Genomic DNA, 25149 nt, shown 5'->3' on the forward strand with positions numbered 1-25149 from the left:
CCTATTTTATCTGATGACCTTATGCTGACTGATAATAGTAGAATAATGCGGCATTGTTCTACCTTTAACATTTAGTACAGTTGTTAATATACCTTTATGTAAAAGTGCTTACCTCATTTCCTCTGCCTGGTCAGAGGTGATATTTGTGTTGATTCTCCACTCGTGTCATCAGGTTTTTCTTGCAGTAATGTCACAGTCTCTTTTATGAGGTCAGGGTGACTATTCAAACTGTCTGGATAAGTCATGCTTGTTTAACCTCTGACAATGTGAACCCAAAATTCTGCTCAGTGCAACGAATACAACACACCATCACACCATGAGCAACCACCTTTTTGTAATGCCACCCCAGGTCCAATGTGACTCACCAAATACCACAAGCATGCTGTGAGAATTTCAGTTGATACTTTCAAAGGCTAATTGGAACGGCCAATTCATTTATATCAACTAGAGATTACTTTACCAAATAAAATGTCTCATGTTAATGTTTATTGACCAATAAAGGTCATAGTGATCATATTTCTGGAGACCTTGTGATGCTGCCAGTCGAAACCTTTTGGTGAGATGCTTTCCCTCTTGCACGCGGGAAATTGCAGTACATGTCTATTGTGGATCCATAAATCATGAAGCCTCAACCATGGACATCATGTACAGCAATATCCATCACTAATGTGATTGACATTAATGATATAATGCTAGAATGTGTCATAGCTTTATTTAAATCTAACAGATGGAATGTGAATCTTGATATTAGTATATGATGCTGCACATTATTTTATATTGTCAATAGTAATGGGGGAAAACTGTTGACTTGATATGGCCCATACCAGATTGAATGAACAGTCATAATGTATTTCTAGTGCTAACTGCAAAGTGATCACTTTCATAGGGATGGGTAAGAGTAACCTTCACCCTTTACTACTGCTGCAATATGGTTTTTTTCCCAACTGCATTTTACCCATGTAAGGCTTCCTATGGGAATTTTATCACCGAACAAAAAGGGGTGTCACCTTTGATATACTGGATAGATAGATAGAAGAGTACAAGTTGAAGACGGATGGCTGAACGTACACGACGAAGAAGTGAAAGTAAGTGCGATTAATTTTTTTAAACAGCAAATTTCGCGTGTCAGTAATTTATCAAATTTTTCAAATGACTAAAAGCAAATAAAATAAATGGTGTGACCGAAACCTGCATGATGTAAGGTTTCAATCGATATGTGGTACCAATCAAGGCAAATGTAATATTATTCAAATGAAGGACAGAAAGGCATCATTTGTTGAGAGAGACAAACATTAGGAGACTACATTAGTACAATCAGCTCTATGATTATTTCACATTAAACTAGTTTAAGACAAATAGCAGTACGAGTGATTAGGTAGCGTAATAAATCTAATAATCATTTTATTGTATGTGATTTTATTACAAGCATTTATTAAGCCAAGATAAGCATTAGTTTGGCTTTAAAAGGTTGCCAAAGCATCTGATTCTGCTGCTTCAAAAATCAAAATAACTAAGAAAAGAGGAAAAGTCAGATAACCTTTAAGATAAATAAAAAGATCTACAGACACCTGTTTATTTCATATAAATGTGTAAAAAATGTTTAAGCTGTCTACAGAACTATTTAAAGCTTTTAAAATCTCCATTTTCATACAATCAGTTTCCAAGTGTCCAAGGATTTTTATACTGTGTAGAATGAAAAAAATATGAATTAACCTCTTGCAATCGCCCTATAATACAGAGACTCAAGATCACATCAGTGTGCCATATTTCAGCGAGGAATGTGACTTATTCTTCTGGCTCCCCATGACTAACAAAGGACTGAGCAGAAGCCTATGATCAGTTTGCACTGCAGAATGTGTGACACATCAAAGTCTTCATTTTATGCTGGGTTGTAGATCTTCAAGGTCAGATATCCTTGTTCACAGTTTTCAGTGTTCCTCTTGGTCCTAAAAATTAAAGGACCATGTAAAAAGCCTTATGGCTATCATCATGATATACAGCCCATTTTGTTCAAATTAAAAGCCTGTCAGCTCTGGAGATACCAAAAGAATTACTCAACTAACTCAGAGATAGATAAAATAACCTATACTAACAGGCTTTTGGTCACTGCTGTACACTGGTGCTTGGCCTAAAAGTCTCTTGGGCAACAGTGAAAGTAGGTCATAGTCATCACCAGTTTGTATGGCTGAGTGCTTGGTAAAAACAATTTCTGAATCTTATTTTAACTTTCTGGATAAATATTGTTTTTCTATTAGCAAATGAAGTACACAGTTTGTGCTTTTTCACATTTCAACACAAGCAAATCTACATGACTGGTCAAGAAAAGCAGTTTTGTCAGCTTTGAGTTTGTGTTTTCCTTTCAGTCTTTTACTGATAGTTCTAGATTAGATGCCTAACGAGAGTCACAGCGCAAAACATACTTTTTAAGACTAGGTGTCATGAAAGAGATTTACAGTTATGTGCATCGGCATAACAGTCTGATGCAAAGACATTCTGCTCCTGTCTATGTTTGGATCCTGAGCAGTTAAATTGCTGGCACAGCCACTTGACTCCACAGGCAGTTAGGCAGAGTCAGCCAGTAGGTGGGATTTCACATTCCCCATTTACAGTGTCCCAACATGTCCCCAAGTGTCTGCAGGAGGCAAGGCATCCCCACTTTGACAGGCTGATGTCATACAGCAACGTAAATGATACTTGAGTAGAACCTCCCAGGCAGGGTTTCTGGCCTGTGACCCCAATTTTAGGTCTCCCAAGTTCTCATGACCCTTGCATGGTCAAGTTGAGTCATGTGATGTTGAGTATATTTCTGACCAAAGAGGGAGTGCCGAATGAATTAAATTTGATACTTACTTTTTCCAGTTAAATCAGTTTGTTTTTTTAAATTATGCCCATTGGATGCCTATTTTAACTATTTTGTAAATATTTTAGTTTTATTCTGTTTTCTTTTATTTTCTACTTTTTTCTCATTATTTTGAAATAGTATTGTTTCCTCTCATTTTATTTTGCTGTTTTATTGTAAAGCACACCACAAAAGTGCTACATAAATAAAGTTAATAATGATAATATTGACACACTAGGAAATCCTTGTGGGGTTTGCACCAAAAGGTTGGGAAACTCTGCCCCAAGGCCCGTAGGCGGATGTAAAGATTGCCAAACAAACAGTATTTGCTGCAATTGACTGAAGTTTGCTTTTCCTTTCCATGACTTGAATCTCTTTAACATTCATTTGAAAGTTATTTTGAATTTTTTAGTTTTGGGGGTGATATCTTGCAAGAACCTTTTAACCTTTAATATGTCTTCCATAAATATCCACAAATGCACTAGTCGGCTTTCTCATTGCCCTTTGCTAGATCTGAGTGGAAAAGTAATAAAACATATGTTCGACCATACAGAACAACATAATGCCAGAAACATAGGTACTTCACATAATGTCAGAGTTTTTTAAATCGTTATTATGTTTTTATTTTATAGCATAAAGGTAGCTACATACAACTGTGACAGTTTTTCTTTGTGCTTCAGCTACACAGTGATTCCAACGCTGAACTCTGAAACATCTCGTGACAAACAATCAACAGCTGCAATGACTTTAAAAACAAGCCAAGCCCCAGGTAAGATTAAACAATGTGAGGGATGTTTTTGTTGTTGTTTGTTTTTTTGTGTGCATACTGTATTTTGTTTGTTGTATGTGCAAAAAATGCATTTTATTTATTACTGTGTTGTATTATACACCATTGTACAAGTAAAAATTTAACATAAACTTTTGCCACACTATATATTCAGAGAAAGTCCTTCCCTAATAGTTCATTTAATAAATACTTTAGATATACTTTTATCCAGCTGGTTTTTGATTTTTAATATATGCCTTAAATGCATTACCAGGTTTAATTGAGATCTACTAACAGAAGGTAGTTGTGAAGGAGAGTACAATATGATTGCAGTAGAGGAAGCGAAGAAGAAACAAATTAATAACACTTCCTTACTACCACCCACTTCAAAACAAACATCATTTGATGCCTGAAATCCAACATCTTTAGTATTTGAAATGGGAAGAAGTGTAACATGGATATATATATGAAAGACAAAGTATACCCATTAAAATTTATGCTTCCAAGAAACACTAACCCGGACACTCTTAAAACCATTTACACTTACTTTAGACACCTACCACTGATGCACCAAATGCTTTATGAAAGGGATATCCCCTCAATATAGCCAACAAATTCCTACTTCTCCTGATGTCTGCTGGTGTCCAAATCCAACACTTCTTCCAGGAGCAATTGGTATGCAGAAGCAAACAACTGACTGCTGTCCTACCAGACTTGGATTATGTGTGAATCAATGCTGGAGGAACAAGGTTACAAGAAATCCTGCCTGCATTTAGATGATATAAGAGCGTAAACCAGCCCCTTGAGAGATGACACATACAGTTTGATGAATATTCAATACATGCCCTCTAACTGGAGTAGGGGCTGCTGCAGAAAAGTAATGTAGAATGGCTAATCTTTAAGAAACTCACATTGGAAGTAGTGAAATAATAAGCCAACCTATGAATTTACTGTATGTCTGTGCAGATGCTTTACTTCAGAGAGAGGAGGGACTGGCTTCACTTTGAAGTCCACTTTGTAGCTGTATTTCCACATTATCAAAGTAATTTAATTCATCTTGTGCTATTGAATAGAAATAGTTTTTCTCCGTTTTTCATTCCTTCACTGTTGTTTTTTCCCCTGAATCTGTACTTTTTGTGAGTATTACCACCTGCCTTCACACATGTATCCATGTGATTTTGTACCACTTTAGTAGATGATGTGGTAAAAGTAGGACAGACATTAAAGGGCTGCTGGCACAATATAAAGTTCTAAAATGGATATATACTAGGGCTTATAACATTTAAATTTCCAATAAATCAAACAAGTTGTGGACATCTCCAATAAAATTTCTACACCTGTAAATGAATGGTGGACATAGATTAATGGCTTTAACTGTCCCAAAATGTGTTAAATTACTATTAAACCAGGATGGCTGCAAGCACTTACTGAATAAACCTGATGAAGACAGTGACACAAAAGCCATAAATGCTTGACTGGACTGAAGGTTTCATATTTCAAACTGGGTAAAAATAACATTGTGTTTTTTTTTTTTTTTAACTAAATCTCAATTTTGCGACTGAAAACATGATTGCCATTGTCATTACTGTTATATTCTGTAAAGATATTTATTGTCCCCAGAGGATGAATCCTACTGACTTTTGTGATCCCCCTGACTTTACCTATAGTGCCACCATGAGGTCGACATTTCTGTTTTTGAGTCTCAACAACTATTGGATGAATTTGTACAGAAATTCATGTCATTCACATGATAAATTGTAACAACTTTGGTGATCCCCTCATTTTACATCTAGCGCCATCATCAGGTCAACTACGTACATTCCCATAAACCTCAGCTGTACTGTATGGGCTGGAAATAAAGAACTGATCTTAAGATTATTCAACTTATTTTTAAAGCATCTCTCTAATCTCCTCATCCTCTATTCCACCTCCAGCCCCCTCAGATCTGCTGACCAATCAATGGTTTAAATTTTACTGCAGTGACTCACTACATTATACTCACAGCAGTACATTTAATTCTGTTGTTAGTAAGTAATGGTATAATGTGCAGGCCAGAGTGAATGAAGCAGCTGAGTCATCACAAGATATGATGCTTGTGCAGAAAAGAGACAAACAGATGGTGGGTTGGATCTAGTGATTTCAACAGCTGTTGGATGAACTTGGTGTTGTGTGCTGAGTCATCCTACAGTTGAAATGTCATCCATCTCTCTTTTACACCAACACGATAAAGGACTGTCAACTGTTTTACTGTCTAAGCCAAAAACAAAGAGTAACTATGCTTTTGACCGCTTGACTTTGTAATAATCATCCTCAAAGTCTCAGAGAAGCAGACTTTTCAAAGCATTTTTTCTTTTATAGCGCTCTATCGGAAGATCAGTAGTTCAATTCCCGACTCCTCCAATCTACATGTCGAAGTGTCCTTGGGCAAGATACTGAACCCCAAATTGCTCCCGATGTGCCATCTGTGTGTCAAAGTGTGTGTGAATGATTAGATCCTCCTGATGAGCAGGTTGGCACCTTGCATGGCAGCCCATGCCATCGGTGTGTGAGAAAGGGTGAATGTGCCTTGTAGTGTAAAAGCGCTTTGAGTGGTCAGAAGACTAGAAAGGTGCCATATAAGTGCAGTCCATTTACATGCATTTACACTACCATGTCTGTTTTTTAAATTTCTTTGTAAATATAATTTGGAAAGGTATAAATAAAATGAATCTATTTATTTTATAATTGAAAAATATGAACAAAATCTAGTTATTTGTACACTTGTGCCAAATTGATTGGAATTTCTTTTAAAATGAATGAACGACAAAAAACACCAAGTTTAAGTGAAGTAGTTCTTGATATATATACTGTATGTTGCCTTTTAGATAAAAACAGATCAGACAGACAGATAATTTAATTGAAAATACATCTTAGTCAGTACAGCAAAAGGAAATACAGGCCTTGTTATAATTAAGTGGTTGTAATGACTGACGAAAAGAAATGAAATAGTGACCTCTTGTGAAATTCAGATATAACCGCAACCAAAAGCAAAAGCACTGGTGAAAATGCTTGTAATGCCCCTCTACAGTCCATGACGGAAAATAATTTTACAAATCGTGGACATTAACACATGGTAATAGAGATTCAATGATTATTGATTGGTTTAGCCATATTTAATCCCATAGTTTTTAGGAATATTTTAATAGTGTGTATATTATATATAACCTGTAGATGCAGAGTAAGGGTCTCTGGCACATTGTATATAACATGCCATCACACATAAAGCATTGTAACATTTGTGTTTACTGTACCTCTCTATGTTTGCTTTCACAACCTCATATGGCTAAGTTTAAGTGTTTTTCAATATTATTTTCTGTTCTTATCAGTGGCTATCAGGAAAAGGTCCAGAGTTCCTGGGGTTATGATCACTCAGTATATTGAGCAAGTTCCTAATGGAAAATCAACACCTGACTTCACCCGGAAGCCAATGGCTACGACTGTTCAAGAGGGTAAAAAAACAAAACAACCAACAGCATAAAACTGACTACAACACCATTATCACACTATCTACAATAGTAACACTGTTGTATGGCTCTCTGTATTTTGATTGTTCAGGTAAAACGGTTCATTTTAGAGCCAAAGTTAGTGGAGAGCCGGCACCAACTGTCACATGGGGGCGTAACAAGTGTGAAATCAATGACCCAGAAAAGTACAAGACCAGATATGATGAAAGAGACCAAGAGTACATTCTTGAGGTGAGAAAACAACAGAAAAAATTAAAATGATCCATGAGCACTTCTGTCATGGACATATTAATTAATATATTGTACCACAGTCCACCTGCACTCCCACACTTGCCGCTCTGTATTAGACATTTATATTTGAATTACAGTAATTGTTTAAAATAATGAGGTAGAATATAGTTAACATGAACTTTGCTCTCAACCACAGTACTTTACATTACTCAGTTAATTAGCTCATTCTACACATCAATGGGAAACAGAACATAATGCTAAGCACTAAATATGCAATCTATGACAATATTGCTTTATCAGATGCCCGATGTAAAACCAGAACAAGCTGACACCTACAAATGCTTTGCCACCAATGAGTTCGGAAAGGCTGTTTGCACTGCAACACTCACTGTTTTTGAAGGTGAGAGACAGATTAACTATGCAGTATGCTGATTGTACATTAATTAAATTAAATTTTAACTCCTCACTTAACATTCTCTGTTTTATTGTTGTTTTCATGTTCTCTTCCAGTTGGCTTCAAGAAGACAGGACTGGCAGGTATGAAATTTACAACAGGACTATAAAAGGAGCTTACGTCTGCTCTTTCTATCATATACCACTCCATGAGTTTCTTTTCAGGATTATAGAGACTTTCAGGTTGTTTTTTGTTTTTTTTTCTTGAATAATATTAACAATGTTTGTTAAAGAGCCCTTTGCCTTTGCCAAAGAAGGTGGTGGTTTCAAAGATCAAAGGTTTTTTGTTTGTTTATTTTTACATTTTTAAGGTTTATACAGAATCATAGGTAAAGTTTAAAAAATTATGATGATAAAATTATTTGGCATCAAAGAAACCTGAATCTCATGAATATCTTTTTTTCAAATTTACATCTCATTTTCTCTCAGCAAGTACACCTGCACCACAGGATTTCAGATCAATGCTTAAGAAAACGTAAGTTTGATTCAAATTGAAGTTTCTTGTGTATTGCTGTGAAACCCCACAAAGCACATGACTCTGTTCCTCTCTTTTCAGTGTTATCAAACGAAAAAAACAACTCCCACCAAGGAGAGATGGAGAGATGGATCCTAAGCTCTGGGAACTGCTTCTCAGTGCACCGAGGAAGGACTATGAAAAAATCTGTATCGACTATGGTGTTACTGACTTTCGCTGGATGCTGAAAAAACTGAAAGTATTGAAAAAGGAAAAGGAAGATGAACAGGCAAAGGTACTGTATGCTGTCAATGTCACAGTCTGAAACTACAATTATAGTCAGGGCTTTGATAGCTGTTAGAGTTTGTAACATCTGCACATAAATTCTGGACCATTTATTTTGAGCCAGCAAAATGTTTGTGATGTTTGTTTTTTTTTTTTTTTTGCTTGTTTGTTTTTTATGGGGCCAGAACAGTGACAGTTAAATTTTGGCATCTAAAATAAAATTTGGCATTGAAAACAAAACCTGAACTGAAAAAGGAAACATTGGCATTGAAACACTTGTATTAGAGAAAGTTGTATTGGCACTGAAAAAAGTTTCACTGAAAAATACATAAGACAATAACATGGGCATTAAAAAAGTTCCAATCTTATTGTCCTATCTTGATATTTTTTGCATTATGATGTGTTTTTCAATGTCAATCTTTAGATTTTTTCTTCATGTCTATCTTTTTGTCAGTGAGTTTTTTTTTTTCTTTTAAGTTGTCAGATTTTCTTCAGTGTCACTGGTTTTCAGTTTCAACTTTCTGTCAGCGTTTGTCATGCTGCCGCCGCTCTAGCCTCATAGTTTTTTAAACAACAAAGAAAACTGATGTGCATGTTGAGCTGTGAGAGTTTATAACACTTCCCACAAGCATTCAGCTGTATTGGGTGACCCAAATATCAGCTAAAGTTTGCTTGAGTTTTGCCAACTTTAAAACCCATTTGCATGAGACGTGCTTTTAAAGTCTTTTTAAATTTTTCTTTCCTGTGCTTGGAGAAGATTTCACGCCTGTGGTTACATTGACCTAGTGCGTGTTAAAAATTCAAATGTTCTGTTCAATATCGCTTAAGAAAAAATGTCATGGCTTCAGTGTTGAAGTTTCAATCAAAGCCTACAGATAATGTACTGTACCTATACAGGACTTGACCCTGCTGTCTTAACAGTGAAATTATTTTGTAGGTTGTAGAGAAACTGGAAAATGTGAAACAAATTGAAGTGAAACCCGATGGGACAGCTGAATTTAGCCTAGACATGACTTTACTGGATCCCAACAGTACAATTAACTTATACAAGGTGAGTTAAAAATCTATCTCAAGATGAACAATTTACAACAAATAACAGCTAAAAAAACCCCAAAACAAAACAAAAATCTGACTACTTTTCTCTTAAAAGGACGGCACAATGGTTCCATATGGTGATGATGAAAATTCAAAGCATAGCCTAAAGAAAACTGGGACTCATTATGTTTTCAGCATCAAAGATCCTCAGCCAGAGGATGCTGGATTTTACCAGGTTGATGTTGAAGAGGCAAATGTTCTTTCAACTGACTTTCGAGGTGAGCCATAACTACTGCACTTGTAATATATCAGAAGTGATTGTATTAGCAATTTGCAAGACAAATCAAAGCATGAAGTCAGTCAGTTCATTTTCATGTTCCACACCCTTCTTTCTTCCTCTCTTAGTGCCTGATGTGGAGTTTATAGCAAATATTAAGGATGTGAAAGTTTTTGAAAGTGAGGACGCCCTCTTCCAGTGTGTCTTGTCAACACCCCTCAACAGAATAACTTGGTCAACACAGGAATCGTCACTTGAAGATGGGGACAAATATGAGATCACTGTCTCAGAGGACAAACTAATTCACACATTAAAGATTAAAAATTGTGAAAAAGAAGATATTGGTGCATATTATGCCATTGCTGGCATTACCTCCAGCAGTGCCTCTCTCACAGTGGAAGGTGGGACATCTTTTCTGTTTTCATTCTGATATATACATTGATTAATGGAATATCAACAAGAGTAAATTGCTTTTTCTCCCTACTGTGTGTGTTCACTTTAATTCAGCGGATCCAGATCATAGTAAAGGCCGTAAGGGCACCCAAACTGGGGATCAGGATGATCTGATTAAACTGGCTTTGGAACAGCAGGCCAAGCTGCAACAACAGAAAGATGACCTAGAGGCAGCCAGACGAGCACAAGCTGAAAAGGATGCTGCAGATGCAGCAGCTAAAGCTGCACTAGGGGATGGAGGAGATGGTTCTGGTGATGGTTTTGGCGATGGCTTTGGAGATGGTTCTGGTGGGAAGAAGGATGGAGAAGACAAAAACAAGAATCTCCTGGCAGATGGAGATGATGACAACAAAGGAAAAACAGAAAATGATGACGCAGATGATAAAAAGAAGCGAGTACGAACAGGCCCATTGCTTCCTGACACTGTTATAGGTAAAACCGCTTACTGCATTGTGTGTAGACTGAATAACGTGTGAATGCATTACAGAGATAAATATAAGTTTTTATAATTTTAGTTCCAGTGCTCTTAAATTTGTCTCTGCCACTGCATATATTGTCAGTTTTATATGGGCCTCCATTTATAAGTGTCTCAGTATTAGGCTACTCCTAGGAATTGCACTGGGAAATTTGACAAGGATTAAAATTTGAACCAATCCAGAGTAAAATATGAGAGATACTCACAGTAGGGAGCTTTCTACTGCAAAGAACAAACTGAAATGTACGGACTGAGATTTGTATTAACTATTTTTAGGCCAATAAATTACAATAAATATCTTTGAACTGTGAAGTGGGCACAGTTCCATTCTGTTTATGGAGCAATTATATAATGGCTTTTGAATCTTATAATAATACACAACTCACTTACTCAAAGCAGCTGAAGAGGAAAAAAAACAAGTAATCAGAAAACATCATTTAAACTTTAAACTGTAGAAAAACAAAACAGCTCCACTTACAGGAGAATGATAGAAACTGAGGTGCAATTTTGATGGTCTTTTTAAATTGTAATCAGTATTAACACAACACGAAAACAGCACGCTAATATGTTCCTGCATTCTCTCTACCTTTGTTTACACTTGTTGCATCAAAGCTGAGATCTGTGGTAGTGTTTTTAAATGATATACATGTATTACATTAATTATTGTTACAGAATTAAACACTAAAAATGGTTCATAACCAACTGAGGTTGAAGACACAAATAGCACACAGTTATTGCATTAGCATCGCTATTTGAAAACGTAATACAGATGTTCAGGACCCATATGTCTGATGATGCTTACTTCACTTAACTTCATCACTTAAGCAAATAATAAATTTGTTACCTGGTCACTTAATTACATTTTGACTATGTGAAAAACAACAAGATTAAGCAGCAAATATATGACACTAAATGCTCTGTAATTTTTCACGTGGAAAAGTTAATACTTGCATCTTAACTAAAAGTCTTCATTTAGTTAAGATGCAATCATGAACAACCTCTACTTTTTGTAAATTGTAATATATATTTTTTAAATTTTGACTTTGTTCTTACTGTTGCAGATCATGGTGTTCAGTTTGTAAGTGGGCTGTCAGACACTGTTGCTAATGTTGGTGAACGTGCAGAGCTGTCCTGCAAACTAAGCAGTGATGCTTCTGAGGGATGTTGGTATAAAAATGGGAAGCTGGTAAGTCAACTATTCCAGGAAAATTTCGAGTGTATAGGAATACTGCCATGAATATTTCCTAGTTTTTAAAACCATAGAGGTTGTCAGAAATTATACACATTGCATACATTTATATGTAATTTGTAAATACTTGTGATGTGACTTGTGATTCAAAAACCTATGATACTGAACCTTTTTATCTGACAAGATAACCGACGATGATGGGGCAACAATTATTAAAGATGGAGCAAGTCACAGGTTGATAATTGATTGCTGTAAAAAAGATGATACAGCGTTGTACCGCTTTGAAGCTGAAGGACGTAAATCAGAAGCAACACTGAATATTCAAGGTCAGAATCGAAAATGGTGGCTTGTTTCCATAAAATCTGATACATTTTGCTGTGGTTTAAAAGGATTTCGGTTTTTGACTAAAACCTTTTTCTCTTATATTGAAGACCCACCCAAAATCGACCTTGACGCTCTAGGAGAATTCACAAAGCCAGTCATTATAAAGGCAGGTGAAAATGCCGAATGGAAGCTGCCATTCTCAGGTGGGGCACCAATGAACATACAATGGTACAAGGATGATGACGAGCTTTTGCCTGCCCTCAATGTGAAGATTGAAACATCAGCTACTGAGAGTCAACTATGCCTTACTAAGTGCCAGAGGAAAGATTGTGGAGAGGTCAAAATCAAAATTAAAAATGAATTTGGTACAACAGAAGCAGTTTCGAAACTTATTGTAATTGGTGAGTTGATAAGAAGAGACTTGCCACTTATTATGATATTACACAACGTACAGTATGTAAGGAGATAAATGTTTTTTCACTGTTAGCACAATATGAGTTCTTTTCACTCCTTTAACAGACAAACCCACACCACCACAGGGACCTGTGGACATTATAGAAAGTGCTGTAACATCTGTTGAGTTCAAATGGAAACCGCCAAAAGATGATGGTGGATGCCCGCTCACAAACTATATCATAGACCGCCAACAAGTGGGGCGAAATAAATGGTCAAATGTCGGAGAGATGACTAGCAGCAGCACAATTTACAAAGATTCAGATGTAGACCCTGGAAGGAGATACTGCTACCGGATCAGAGCCAAGAACACAGAGGGCATCAGTGATCACCTGCAAACAGAGCACATAGCAGCTGGTGTATTACGTAAGTCATTCATCTTAAACCCAGCAATTAGGAAAATTTGTGGTGTAAGGGCTATTGTGGCAGCTGTGTGATTAAATATTAATACTATAATTGTTTTTGAAACCAGGTAAAAGAATCATACAGTGATACAAATATAATTTTTTTTTCATTTATTTTGACAAATCTATTATGCTAATCAAAAAAAATGTCAACATTAATCCAAAAGAACTGCAAAAGTACAGAAAAATGTCATGTTTTGATGCTACCACTAAGAGTCGCCAAAGTCCAAGATTTTAAAATCTTAAACATGGAAGTTTAAATCACTTCTACCTGTCCCGAAGACCACAATTTCCAGGATGTTTCAAATACTCCTGCATTAACAACTCTTAAAATACATACATACAAAAAGACATGGATTAAGTCGTTGAACTCTTTTGATGGATGCACAGTAATAAAGATATCAATATCTAACTGTGGGAAGCATGCACAGGGAGGTACTACCAGTGTAAGCTTCAATGGAAGTCCATCAGAAGTAAAACACATTGCGCAATTCTTCCAGTGGACAAGGCTTCATTCACCAAAAGTTTTCAGCTATCTAACAAACTTTATTTGGGTCATGAAGAATGGTGTATTGGAGTTTTGGGACTTGTTTTAATTTTGGAGATAAAAAAAAATGTAGTGCAACATGCCAATATCACAACATGTTTCCCTACAGGTTATCCTGGACCCCCAACAGCACTAAAAGCAGTCAGTGCCTTTAAAGACTGCATCAACCTGGCTTGGTGTGCTCCAAGCGACACTGGAGGAACCAAAATAGTGGGATACAATTTGGAAAAGAACAAGAAAGGCACTAATTACTGGAGCCTTGTGAACCAAGCAGGGCCAATCAAGGGTATGTCCCTCATATCATAAGCTGCAAGAATATACCACTATTCGCTATGTAAAAATGAATGCATGCTATGAATTTGCCATTCAGCATTAATTTATGATTCTAATGTAACACTGATAATTTCTTTCTTTTTTCTCTAGATACAAAGTATGCAGTGAAAGATGTCTTTGAGGGGGCAGCATATGAGTTTAGGGTTTCTGCTATAAACCTATCTGGTGTTGGAGATCCTAGTATTCCATCTGGCACAATAATTGCAAGGGATCCAATGAGTAAGCCAATCACAATTAATTCTTCCAATTTACTGCATTTCTCTTAGCTCACTGAAAATCATATAAATCATGCTTTACAGTGAACCAGCGTGGTGTTCAACATTATACTATCTGCAGCTCTCTGTGTAGTATAAAAGCACAGTCATGCTGAGCCAATAACCTCACATTATTGTAATTTCAGAACCCCCAGGCAAAGTCACAGACCTGAAATTAACATCATCTAATTACACTACATTTTCCCTGGCTTGGACTAAACCTAAGGAAGTGAAAGGGGTAGAGGATGAAGCCCAGGGGTACTACGTGGAGATCAGACCAGTAGAAAGCCTTGAATGGACCCGCTGTAATGTCATCCCAATTACTCTAACTTCTTACACTGTGCTTGGCTTGAAGGCAATGGCCACATACTGGGTGAGAGTAATTGCTACCAATTATGGAGGTGATGGAGACCCTCAAGGTTTTGACAATTACATCATTGCCATGCCTCCTCCTGGTAAGAAGACATGAAATTTAAATCCAATACTTGATGGTTTATAGTTTATAGTTTATAGTTTAATGAAATAACTTTTTGCTCTATTATTTCTAGAAATGTCCTGATCGGGTTTTATAAGCACTGATCCTGATACATCTCATTTCATATTCCGTATCTGCAAATAATCAAGATACAGTAAATATTTAGTTTTTCCTACATTATACAGCTGCCGGGTACACCCATTAAATAAAATGTGCTTACAGCTGTCAAACGTAAATCTCAGCACTAAGAAATTATAGTCTGCACGAATTAACCGAAATCCTGAAAAACATGTCAGGATATAATCAAGATATTATTTTTTTTATAATCTCTTTCAGGACTTTTTCAAGACTTACTTTTGTATCTTTTGTGTCTTTTAATATTTTATATAACATCCATGAACAGAGGAGTTTTGTGACAGCTTCCAATCATTTTCACAGAGAACAAAATATTGAAGTTCAAATGCTGCTTCCAGCCAAGAGTAGTATTTTAAAAGCATGATACAATGTCAAAACACCACTGTAGTAGAGGCAAAATGACTTGTTTTTGTTGTTGATTTTAACCAAAGGAGCTTCATGCACATAACTGATACAGACTGTCTGTGTGGATATGTAGGAAACTGCTGGCTTCTGTGTGTTTGGTTGCGCCACCCTGCAGTTCAATCAGTTGCAACACTGTGGGATAGAAATAGGTTCCAGAGATGGAGCAAATGTAGCAGCTTTTGACAACTGGTGTACCCGCAGCGCAATGTATTACAAAAAACAAAGAATCGGAAATGGATCTAGATTTATACCACTAGTGAGTTGTCTTCATCCCAGTGTTGTGCATTTACTCGAGACATCTCTGTCCATTTCTGTGGGAATAGAAAATAAAACAAAAATTCAAACAAAAGTTTTGATTTCATAACTGTCTAGAGCTCAGTAAAGAGTATTATAAAATGTAAAGAATGAAAATATCATGTTAATAAGAATGAAAAACAGTTTGCTAAATTGTATGAATACAAGAATCTAAACATTTTATTCTATACTTTACCCTCAAAGTGAGGCCAAAGTTTACAGATCGCAAAATGAAGACCTTTATGGTGGTGAGATCAGGAAACACTGTTCGTCTCAACATCAACTTTGAGGTATTGCACCAGTGGATTTTTCTAAGAATGTAAGTTAACTGTAACGGTACTTGGATTTTTATTAATATATTAATCTGATCTTTTCCTTATTGTCTACAGGCCTCCCCCTTGCCAGATATCTCTTGGTTAAAAGATGGTATTCCAGTGTCCAAACATGTAACAATTAGCAACTTTGATAAAGGTTCTCAACTGTTGATCCCCACATCTGAGCGGGCTGACACTGGCATCTACACCATCACTGTCAAGAACATTGTCGGCCAGGAGAGCTTCAATATTGAAATCAGAGTTACAGGTGAATCTGAATGAGCTGAGTATCTGAGTATTAACACATTGTTAGTCAACATTATTGGGTTAGAGAGACTTGTCCCTACCCAGCTATCCAACACATTAAATACTTGACTCAATAAATTTCAGTTGGATTTAGTGAATCCAAGTCTCAAAACTGTAAAACACACATGCAGCAAATAGAAACGGGGCTGGATACAGTCACATGTTAAGCATGTTGCATACAGTACTATAGAAAGACCTTGATTTGAATTTGTAACTTGTTGATTGTATAACTTGTACATGATTGCATACTTACGTATTTCAGGTAAGCAATTAAAATAGGTATGAAGCTATGATAGGAACAGTATCAACAGGCAGGATTAGCATAGGTATAAATTTAGCATTAACCATTGTTTAGCACAGAAATATTTTAAGTACTAAAGAGGGAAGTGAGGATTTAACACGAAAAGTACAAAAAGGTATCAGTAAACATAGCTACATTGAGAAAGGAGGGTGATGGATAAATATAGGTAGGATATATTTTCTGCACATAATAAAGATCATGTATGACAAGATAATCTCTACTCAAACTTCACTAACTAGGTTCTTCTGAGCTTTCAATGAGCTATATACACTAGTGAAGATAATATGGGCAAAAGCTCTGAAAAAGCTAGAAAGTGGACCTTGAGTTGAGATTACTTTGTTACACATAGGCTACTGTTTTCTAGGTCTGAACTTCCATGCTCAAATAAAGATGCCGCTTTCTGGGTTAGATTTAATCCATTTTATACCTGAAACAGAACATATTTAAGAAAATTATATATATTTCTGAATGTACTCAGTACTCCACTGATCTGCTAACCATTAAGCCCCCAGCTAAAGAAATTTCCATCTCCTTTTTTTGCAGATGACTGCTGCTATCAGTCTTCTATCATTGTTACTGGGTCAAAAATAATTTGAAGTAGCCTAACCAATGTCAATATAAAGTGTAAGAGAGCAAGTTCAACAATGTTCCAAAATGTTCTTGTCATCAGAAAAGTCATTCAATGTATTTTTTCCATGATTATATTGTTGTTGACAGGAGCAACTGTAATATTAGCTTTAGCTGTTAGTTCACAGAGATCATGTGAGGATATCACCTCCCCAACCAGCACTTTTATGTCCGACCTAAAATAAGCAAACTAACCCTGTAATATCAGTAATTAGTATTTTTGTGTCTCTAAATCTGGCTCTAGATGATCCTATGCCTCCAGGACCAGTGCAGCTGGATCAGAACATCCCAGGAACAGTCACTCTGTCCTGGACTCCCTCTCCAGATGAGAAGAGGGATGACAGACTACACTATATGGTATCCAAGCGTGACTCCTTCAAACGCACTTGGAGAACAGTGGAAGAGAACATCTTTAACAATAAGTTCACCGTTGTCAACATTTTGCCTGGACGGGAGTATTACTTCAGGGTATTTGCTAAAAATGACATAGGACTTTCACCACCTTCTAAGTCCCCTGCGTTTGAAATCAAAAAGGAAAAAGGTTTGTGCCTAAAATTCAATCGCAAATACATCTGATTCCATTTTCACATTCCTGCACGCAATACTGTATCATGGTTCCTGTGTTAGACTTGATGACTTTTGAGAAGCACTGCTATATTTAAAAATCCACACACCTCTGTGAATTAAATTACACTCTCAATATGGCTTTCCTGTAATAATGTTTATAGAGAGCCAAAGTGACGTTCTTTAAGGAAATAAGGAAACAAAGGAAGGAAGGAAACCTTCACAGTCACATTGATATTTGTAATAAAGCAAAAATTCAACTCAATTCAGCAACATAATCTTGCTTAAAAGTATGTTGCATGGTTCACTCCATTTATGTAGACAGAGTTGTTTTTAAACAAAATTGAAGCATCAAAGGCAAAGATTTTTTTTTTTAGTCTCTAGTATGAGTCGAGCTCCAAAAACAGTATTTTTAACAGTGTTTTTAAAAGACCGATAAAAGAAACACTCAAAGATAAATTGCATTGAGAAATTAGTGAAACAGGACTCCGCCTCTCTTTTTTTGATTCCAGCTTAAGTTAGAAAAAAATATCTTTGAAGGCCACTAGTACAAACTCAGTAATTTACAATCATAATTCTGTAAAAGCCTAAACTTTATGTTCTTTGCACCACAGGAAACTTCAAACTCAATGTGCCAAAGACAAAATCTTTGGACTTCGAGTCACCTCCATCATTTACTATTCCCTTGAAGAGGCGCACAGCTCCAGAAGGTTACGAGTGCTACATGAGCTGTGCAGTTAAGGGTGATCCAACTCCACATGTGACATGGTACCGCAACAATGTCAGCCTGAACACAGACACCAACTACTACATCACCAATGTATGTGGTGTCTGCTCCTTGCTCATACTAAGGGTGGGACCCAAAGACGACGGGGAATACAAAGTCGTCATAGAGAACCAACTGGGGACAGCTGAGTGCTCAATGATGCTGAATGTCAGAGGTATTAACATTTGGACAAAGTTTAAAAATCATATATTTTTCTACAAAGATTTCCCCTAATGTAGATGAAACAACCTGAGAGTATTAATGTGTTTCTTTACAGAGTGAAGAAGAGCTGCAGTTGATGGACAGCTAAACCAACAGATTCCTTAAGTTTTAAATCAAATAGACTAAACTGAGTGACAACTTTGATTAATTTAAGCTACTCTATTTCCCACCAGTGTGATGGTGTGACTGTTTCAACATTTTATAACCTTAGAAAGCTCCAGAAAACATGAATTGAGCATTTTGGGAAAATGTCATATGCTATTAAAGTTTGGAGATATTACATCAACCGGCTCTGTCTCTACTTAACTGAAAATGTGGTGAAATACAACACGAAATTGAGCATGTTTTGTGTTTTCATTCATTTTGAGTTCCACTGTGTCACATTATTCCACTGATGATTGGTGGCCATATCACACCAAGAAATGCACAGGTTTTCATGTGTACACCCGGTTTTAAAATGACAAAAGAGCACCACCTTGTGGTGAACCTGCAGCCTGCTAAACATAAATGAATAAGAAGAGGGAAGTAAGAAAGAACATTTACTGAAGTAGTGTTTTGAGGTACTTTTACTTATACTTTTTACTTATAGTCAACTGCAATTCAGAGGGAAATGTTATAGTTTTTACACATGTGACAGCTGTACTATAGTGCAGGTAGATTATATAATCTCGTTAAATATGATGGATTACTAAAAACAAAAACAAAAAACACAACAGTAAACAGAATGGTTACTTTACACTTAGACACACCAGCAAAACCTCTGTTGAAACCACCACCTCTGTTTAGAAAAATTATAATAATCACATTATAGAGAGGTAATCCTATTATTTACAGTACGATTTTGCAGACAGGAAAGAGCAACTTTTAATAGCTTTCCATTATTTTTTCTACTTCCTATCTCAGCAAATCATTCCTTTTCTTCAGATAATACATTTGTAAAGTGGAAAAATCTGCAAGTTAGAAATTATATCAAATCTTTCCCCTCAAACTTCACAGTTACAATAGATTAACTTGATGTATTTGTGATGGAGGATATGTAAAGACAGAGTGAAAAGACAATTTGGATGTAAACGTATCAACTGATGTATGGCAAAATAGCTTGAGATAAATCCATATCAGTTCTGTTAATGCCAAGCATTGTCTCATTTAATTCTAAATTTTGCACAGATTACATTATTCGAAAGTTAAACTTCATAATCTCTTTTCAGATGTTTCTATGTGATGAGTCAGGCGAAGCCACCTTTTTCCATAGCTACATACAAGTTCCTGGACAGAGAGCTATATTTGATCGGTACCTGATCCAACTTTTAAAATATTGGTGGTGATTTACAACAGAAACTCTTCTTTGGGATAATTACAGCTAAAAAAAAAATCCAGAAAGAGCTGAGGTGCCAACAGTGAAGCAGTGGCTTTTAGAGGCACTTTTAATAGCCTAGTTGTTGAAATGTGCTATATAAATAAACCTGCCTTGCCTAGAAATGATCAGTACCCTACACCTGGAAAATATGATATATGTTTTAAAAGAAAAAGATTTAAGATCCAATAGTTGTTGCCATATCAACACTAACAGATTTGCTTTCAGGGGGCTCATAAGAACTTGAATATGATAAAATTCAGCATCCCTTTCCTCTCTTATCTGGAAGAAAGTTATACTCTGTCTTAACAACATCACTTGTCCTAATAAATGAATTTAGTGCCTGGGTGGTGCTCAATGAGGAGGTAATGTTTTCTTTCCCTTTTTTTATAGTTTGTTTGTATATAATGTTGTTACAGTAACTATGCCTGTGCAAGTAGGGCTGCAACGATTAATCAATTAATCAATTAGCTGATCGACAGAAAGTTAATCGGCAACCATTTCGATAATCAAATAATCATTTTAGTCATGTTGTTTAGCAAAAATTACAAACATTTGTTGGTTGCAGCTTGTGATGATTTGAAGCTTTTCTGAGTCGTACATGACAGTAAACTGAATTTCTTTGGATTTTGGACTGTTGATCAGACAAAACAACATATTTGAAGAAGTCATCATGGGATCTTAGAAATCATAGCAGGCATTTTTCACTATTTTCTTACATTTCTTACCCATAGGCATCCAGGAATTGAGCGAATCTAAACAAGTAAACTAAGAGTCGGGAGGTGCCTTTTTCCCAACTTTGTCCAAAGGGAAGCCCACAGCCTCAGACTTTGAAAACCCGTTATAGACAAAACGATTAATCTAGAAAATAATCAGCAGATAATGAGATTAATCATTAGTTGCAACCCTATCAATGTTTAACATGGTCACACAGACCAGCTTACATATTTTAACACTCTTTTGATTGGAGATATTTTTCTACATTTCAGCTACATTTTGTAGCTAATACTAATGTACTTTTACTTAATTAGAAATTTGCCTTTACAGCTGTTGGAGTATTTTTACACTGTGGTATTTTACTTCTGAGTATTTCTTCCACCACTGCAGTTACATAATATGCTGTCACGCCCCCCACCAGCAACAGTTGCTTTGAATGCTATGGGGGTCCAATGAATGACTAGGTCAGAGGGTCTAGCAGAATAGAAAACGTGATACCTTAGCAAATCCAGACGAGAAGCCTCTTTGCTGCATCCATTTCACTGAAGACACACAGCTCTCCCTGGTCCAGTCAAGTCCCCCATCTGCTGCCATGGCCAAGAGAAAGTCAAAGAAGCAACAAGAAGACACCTCAGTTCTGCTGGAGCCATCAGCGCAGCAGTCTAAAAGAAAGATAAAGTCATATGCTTCATCAGTTCTGTTGTTGTTCATCATTACCTTCACAATTGGGGCCTCTGTAATGGGGTGGTTTTGTGTGCAACACCAGCAGACCCTTGACCAACTGTCAGAGTCTTTCACAACAATGCAAAACAGGATCACAAACTTCCAGCAGGTGATGAAGATGACGGACTCACAGGTAAGTTAGCTAATTTTCTCACCCGTATTTCTGCTGGACCGGTCATTTCATTACATAATACTTATAATTTCTTTACTTTATTTTGTTTAAATATGTTTACCAAGTGAAATTAAGCCAACTAGCTTAATTAAACGTGATTTTGTCGTCGTTTACTAAGCAAGCAAGATGTGCATGCTGGTAAAAAAAAAAAAAAGTTGCGTCAAGCTAGACAAACAGAACGGAGTACACCGGAAATTAATACTTGCCTTCAGAATAATTTTAGTTTTCCCAATTGAAAATAAGAAAGGTTTAATGAATGAGTAAGATTAAACAAAGAAATAAATAAATCAGGATGTGCATGACAAAAAGACATTCCCAGTCACATATGTATAAGGAGTTTGTTCCTTTAAAAAGATCGTTTGAATGGATACGTTGGTCATTGAGTTTTATTTTGAAAACCTAAGGCTGTAAGGCATTTTAAACTGGCTGGTGGCTTGACACTGATAGGAACACCTGTTGTTATTTTTAGGATGTCCTAACTGTGAACAACTTGATGGTCACGTTTCAGTGACATTCAGAGCCCCTTTATTATGAAATAAATGCACTGTGTGTTTTACATCTTTAATATCAGCATTCATTGCTACTAGGAAAGAGTGGTATTGATTAAAAAAAAAAAAAAGATCAGTAGACATAAATCTATATCCATATTTAAAAATGTTTGAACTCAGTCAAAACACATTGCTAAGTAACGTAATTTACTGTCTAGCCGGATACAGGTTTGGTTATGGAGGAGAGGATCTTTGCCCTGGAGGAGGCTCAGAAACAGGCTCAGCAGAAAGTTGAGGTTGCCCTGTCAACATCAGAGAAGTTGAAACACAACGACTTCGACTCTCAGCTTTTGGCCCTCCACGCTGAGATGGATACCAGATGGGAAGAGATTAAGCAGGTTTCCCTGTCCGTCACAACTCTGCAGGCCATGTTCAATAACCAGAATGAGGAGTTTGAGGCCATGAAGGAGAGTGTTGTGGCGGGTTTGAGCTCCAGCTCAGCACTGGCTGCTAAGGTGGCTGGGCTGACCAGTGCTGTGGACAGTGCATGCTCCAGAGCTGATGAGCAAGTTGCATTGGTGGAGGCTCTTAATGCACAGTTGGAGGGACACGCTTCTGAGCTAAATGATCTGAAAGGGTCGCTGTATCTTCATAATGTAGCACTTTATACAAACACCCAGGAGATGGTTGCAATAAAGTGAGTTCAATTTGATTTTACAGACTTTATTTGCATGACTGAATATATTTTAATTTTCACTTTGCTGAGTGTTTATTCCTGTCTCGTGTGTATCTCAGGGAACTTGTTGCAGCGAAGCAGGCCATGCGTGCCCAGGCTTTGGAAGAGATGCTTAGTTCAGTTCAGATGACTCTGGATGAGCAGTTTTTCACTTCAAAGACCCTCCATAGCAGCATCATGGCTCAGCTGCAAAGTTTTCACTCCAAGGTATAACTCTGCTACTTTTACTTTCACTATTTGTCTCACAAACTTAACAATTTTTACTATTTCATGACAGCTTTCATTGTATTTCAAGTTTTAACTTTTGAATTACATTTGGATGAGTAATTAATAACATATCTTTCCACCTCAGTTGGCAAACGGACCTTCCTGGTCAATGAAACTTAACTCAAATGCGGAGGGCCCTGCAGCAGAGGAGTTCATCTCCACTACAGCACAGAATGCCACAGAGGTACAGGAGAAGCTAGAAGATGTTGAAGAAGAGGCTGAGCAGGAGGATGCTGAAGAACAGGTGGAGGAGGAGGCGATGGAGGAGAAACAGCCACTGCAACAGGAAGTGGAGGGAGACGTAACAGAAGAGGAAGAGGAAATTACAGGACAGAGTGAGGAACAGGAAGATGCTGGTGAGACAGCAGAAGAGGAGCTCGCAGCAGACTCTTTAGAGGGTCACGAGACTTCGGAAGATGAAGTATTGGAAGATGTTGTGGAGAGGGAGACTGTGGAGGAAGAGTCAGTTGAATTGAATAGTGAGGTTGTGATGGATGAAGATGGAGAGGATGAGTAGTTGTAAATGAAATGTTCCAGTAGACTGGAAACCAGTAAAACACTGCAGCACCACCACTACTGTATAGTTCACGTGACTGTGATGTTAAAGTCTTATCTATATAGATGACAGGGAACCATTTTTATATACAGCACACTTTCTTTAAATAATAGCTTTAAATGATTTCTACTATTTGTTATATTCCACAGGGGTGGGGTTGACTGACATATAGATTGTGTCAGTTGAGATGTCCATCACAAAAAAATATTATTGTCTATATAGTCAGATTCCAGCCATATAAGGCTTTTTATGGTTTTTACTTACCTTCAACATGCAGCATGGTATCAGAAATTACATTTTTTTATACATTTAAGTCTTGACAACATGTATGATGATTGCTATTGTTATTGCGATATGAATCGATAAGAGCATGGAAAGGGTTGGGGGGGGTGAAATATAAAAATAAGAAAATGTGAAATGGCCCAGGTTAGTGAGAGTAAACTGTCGATGTAAATGACAATTTATGAAAAATAATTTAAACAATTTTGGCTCAAAATTAGCTTATGACATTTTTAAATTATGTAGAAAAACTCATTTTAATAAATTAAATTATTTATTTGAGGTTAAATTCATTATAATTCAGCTATATACAAATTACAATATTAACAGAGTATATAACGTCAATTGTTTTTGCAATATGAAAGAGGAAATGAATGTGACTGGATTCATAGGTTGTAATTTAACACGTGTACATGAGTAGTGCCTTACACTGTGAAGTTATTTATGGTACAAGTGTACGTACTGTACATGTGAGTACATATGATTCCATTGGTACATGCTGTTCTCTTGTCATGAAGCTCTTTTGTGAAAGGTTGAAGTACTCTTTTCTGCCAGCAGGTGGTGCCTGATTGCCACCTTAATAATAAAGAACTAGAATGTGCATTTCCTGAGGAAAATGTGTGTGATTGCTACTAACTTGTTACTAGTTTTCTGGATAATTTTCACACCACTGCAATGCATGCTGGGAAGTATATTCAAATAAGCTAAGACTGTTTCTGAAGAACTTTATATGAAGAGAGGAGGAGAAAAAGTGACGAAGGGTGTTTGTGTCTGTGACAGTCTATGCCACTATCAGTAATCAGGAGATAAGGAGCACCTGTATGCATCTGCATTTTTGTCACCTTCAGCTCTACTGAATGCTAGCAGGGATCGAACTCACAATCTTGGGATCTAAACAGGGCACTAACATGACAACATTTTTAACCACTGTACTTTTTGTGTATAGCACTACCTGATGGCCAAATATGACTCTTTATCAATATGCATATCTCTCTTCATCATGGCTTCTTTATAGTTCTATATAATAATATTAAATAGTCACATTGAATGATGGTACATGATACAATATTTAAAGCAAATTTGTTCATAAGAGCAATGTTATGAGGAGCACTGCCCTGAGACGGTATTAAACCTTGCAATTTAACCGGGAAAGCTGACCGTTACCAGGGCTTA

General features: G+C 36.6%; 2 protein-coding genes and 1 long non-coding RNA gene across 6 annotated transcripts; 2 read left to right on the forward strand and 1 right to left on the reverse strand.

Moving 5' to 3' along the window:
* The first annotated feature begins 933 nt into the window (after positions 1-933).
* Positions 934-18964, forward strand: LOC137181165 (immunoglobulin-like and fibronectin type III domain-containing protein 1). Of its 2 annotated transcripts, none has more exons than XM_067586675.1 (24): positions 934-1085; positions 3520-3608; positions 6971-7093; positions 7200-7339; positions 7640-7739; positions 7850-7876; positions 8222-8267; positions 8349-8541; positions 9469-9582; positions 9682-9844; positions 9972-10244; positions 10360-10728; positions 11833-11957; positions 12145-12286; positions 12392-12685; positions 12804-13103; positions 13798-13974; positions 14112-14240; positions 14422-14730; positions 15789-15874; positions 15974-16166; positions 17377-17673; positions 18311-18637; positions 18740-18964. In XM_067586675.1, exons 2-24 carry the CDS (start codon positions 3581-3583, stop codon positions 18742-18744), a joined length of 3960 nt encoding a protein of 1319 aa, XP_067442776.1. In that variant the 5' UTR covers positions 934-1085; positions 3520-3580; the 3' UTR covers positions 18745-18964. The 2 variants fall into 2 exon arrangements, with proteins under 2 accessions (XP_067442776.1, XP_067442775.1); XM_067586674.1 differs by having other exon boundaries at positions 936-1085; positions 10351-10728.
* Positions 12980-22082, reverse strand: LOC137181167 (uncharacterized). 3 transcript variants are annotated; one of them, XR_010928127.1, is made up of 4 exons: positions 21634-22075; positions 21254-21417; positions 15542-15601; positions 12980-13069 (listed from the first exon to the last, which is right to left on the reverse strand). It is a non-coding gene; the product is annotated as an uncharacterized lncRNA (long non-coding RNA). The 3 variants fall into 3 exon arrangements; XR_010928129.1 differs by lacking the exon at positions 12980-13069 and adding an exon at positions 14737-15422 and having other exon boundaries at positions 21634-22082; XR_010928128.1 differs by lacking the exon at positions 15542-15601 and having other exon boundaries at positions 12981-13069; positions 21634-22068.
* Positions 21348-24579, forward strand: LOC137181166 (putative uncharacterized protein DDB_G0287113). Its single transcript, XM_067586676.1, has 4 exons — positions 21348-21611; positions 22357-22835; positions 22934-23081; positions 23227-24579. The coding sequence occupies exons 1-4, from the start codon at positions 21348-21350 to the stop codon at positions 23656-23658; spliced, it is 1323 nt and encodes a 440-aa protein (XP_067442777.1). The 3' UTR covers positions 23659-24579.
* Positions 24580-25149: the final 570 nt, after the last annotated feature.

Source organism: Thunnus thynnus, chromosome 4, assembly GCF_963924715.1.
Source record: "Thunnus thynnus chromosome 4, fThuThy2.1, whole genome shotgun sequence".
Classification (NCBI taxonomy): domain Eukaryota; kingdom Metazoa; phylum Chordata; class Actinopteri; order Scombriformes; family Scombridae; genus Thunnus; species Thunnus thynnus.

Bases quoted from the DNA above. Each gene is read 5' to 3' on its own strand.
- LOC137181166 (XM_067586676.1), top strand. From the start codon at position 21,348: ATGGCCAAGAGAAAGTCAAAGAAGCAACAAGAAGACACCTCAGTTCTG. The intron at 22,836-22,933 runs GTGAGTTCAATT...TGTGTATCTCAG, and splicing joins CAGGAGATGGTTGCAATAAA to GGAACTTGTTGCAGCGAAGC. The intron at 23,082-23,226 runs GTATAACTCTGC...TTTCCACCTCAG, and splicing joins TGCAAAGTTTTCACTCCAAG to TTGGCAAACGGACCTTCCTG.
- LOC137181165 (XM_067586674.1), top strand. From the start codon at position 3,581: ATGACTTTAAAAACAAGCCAAGCCCCAG. The intron at 13,104-13,797 runs GTAAGTCATTCA...GTTTCCCTACAG, and splicing joins CATAGCAGCTGGTGTATTAC to GTTATCCTGGACCCCCAACA. The intron at 14,731-15,788 runs GTAAGAAGACAT...TTACCCTCAAAG, and splicing joins CATTGCCATGCCTCCTCCTG to TGAGGCCAAAGTTTACAGAT.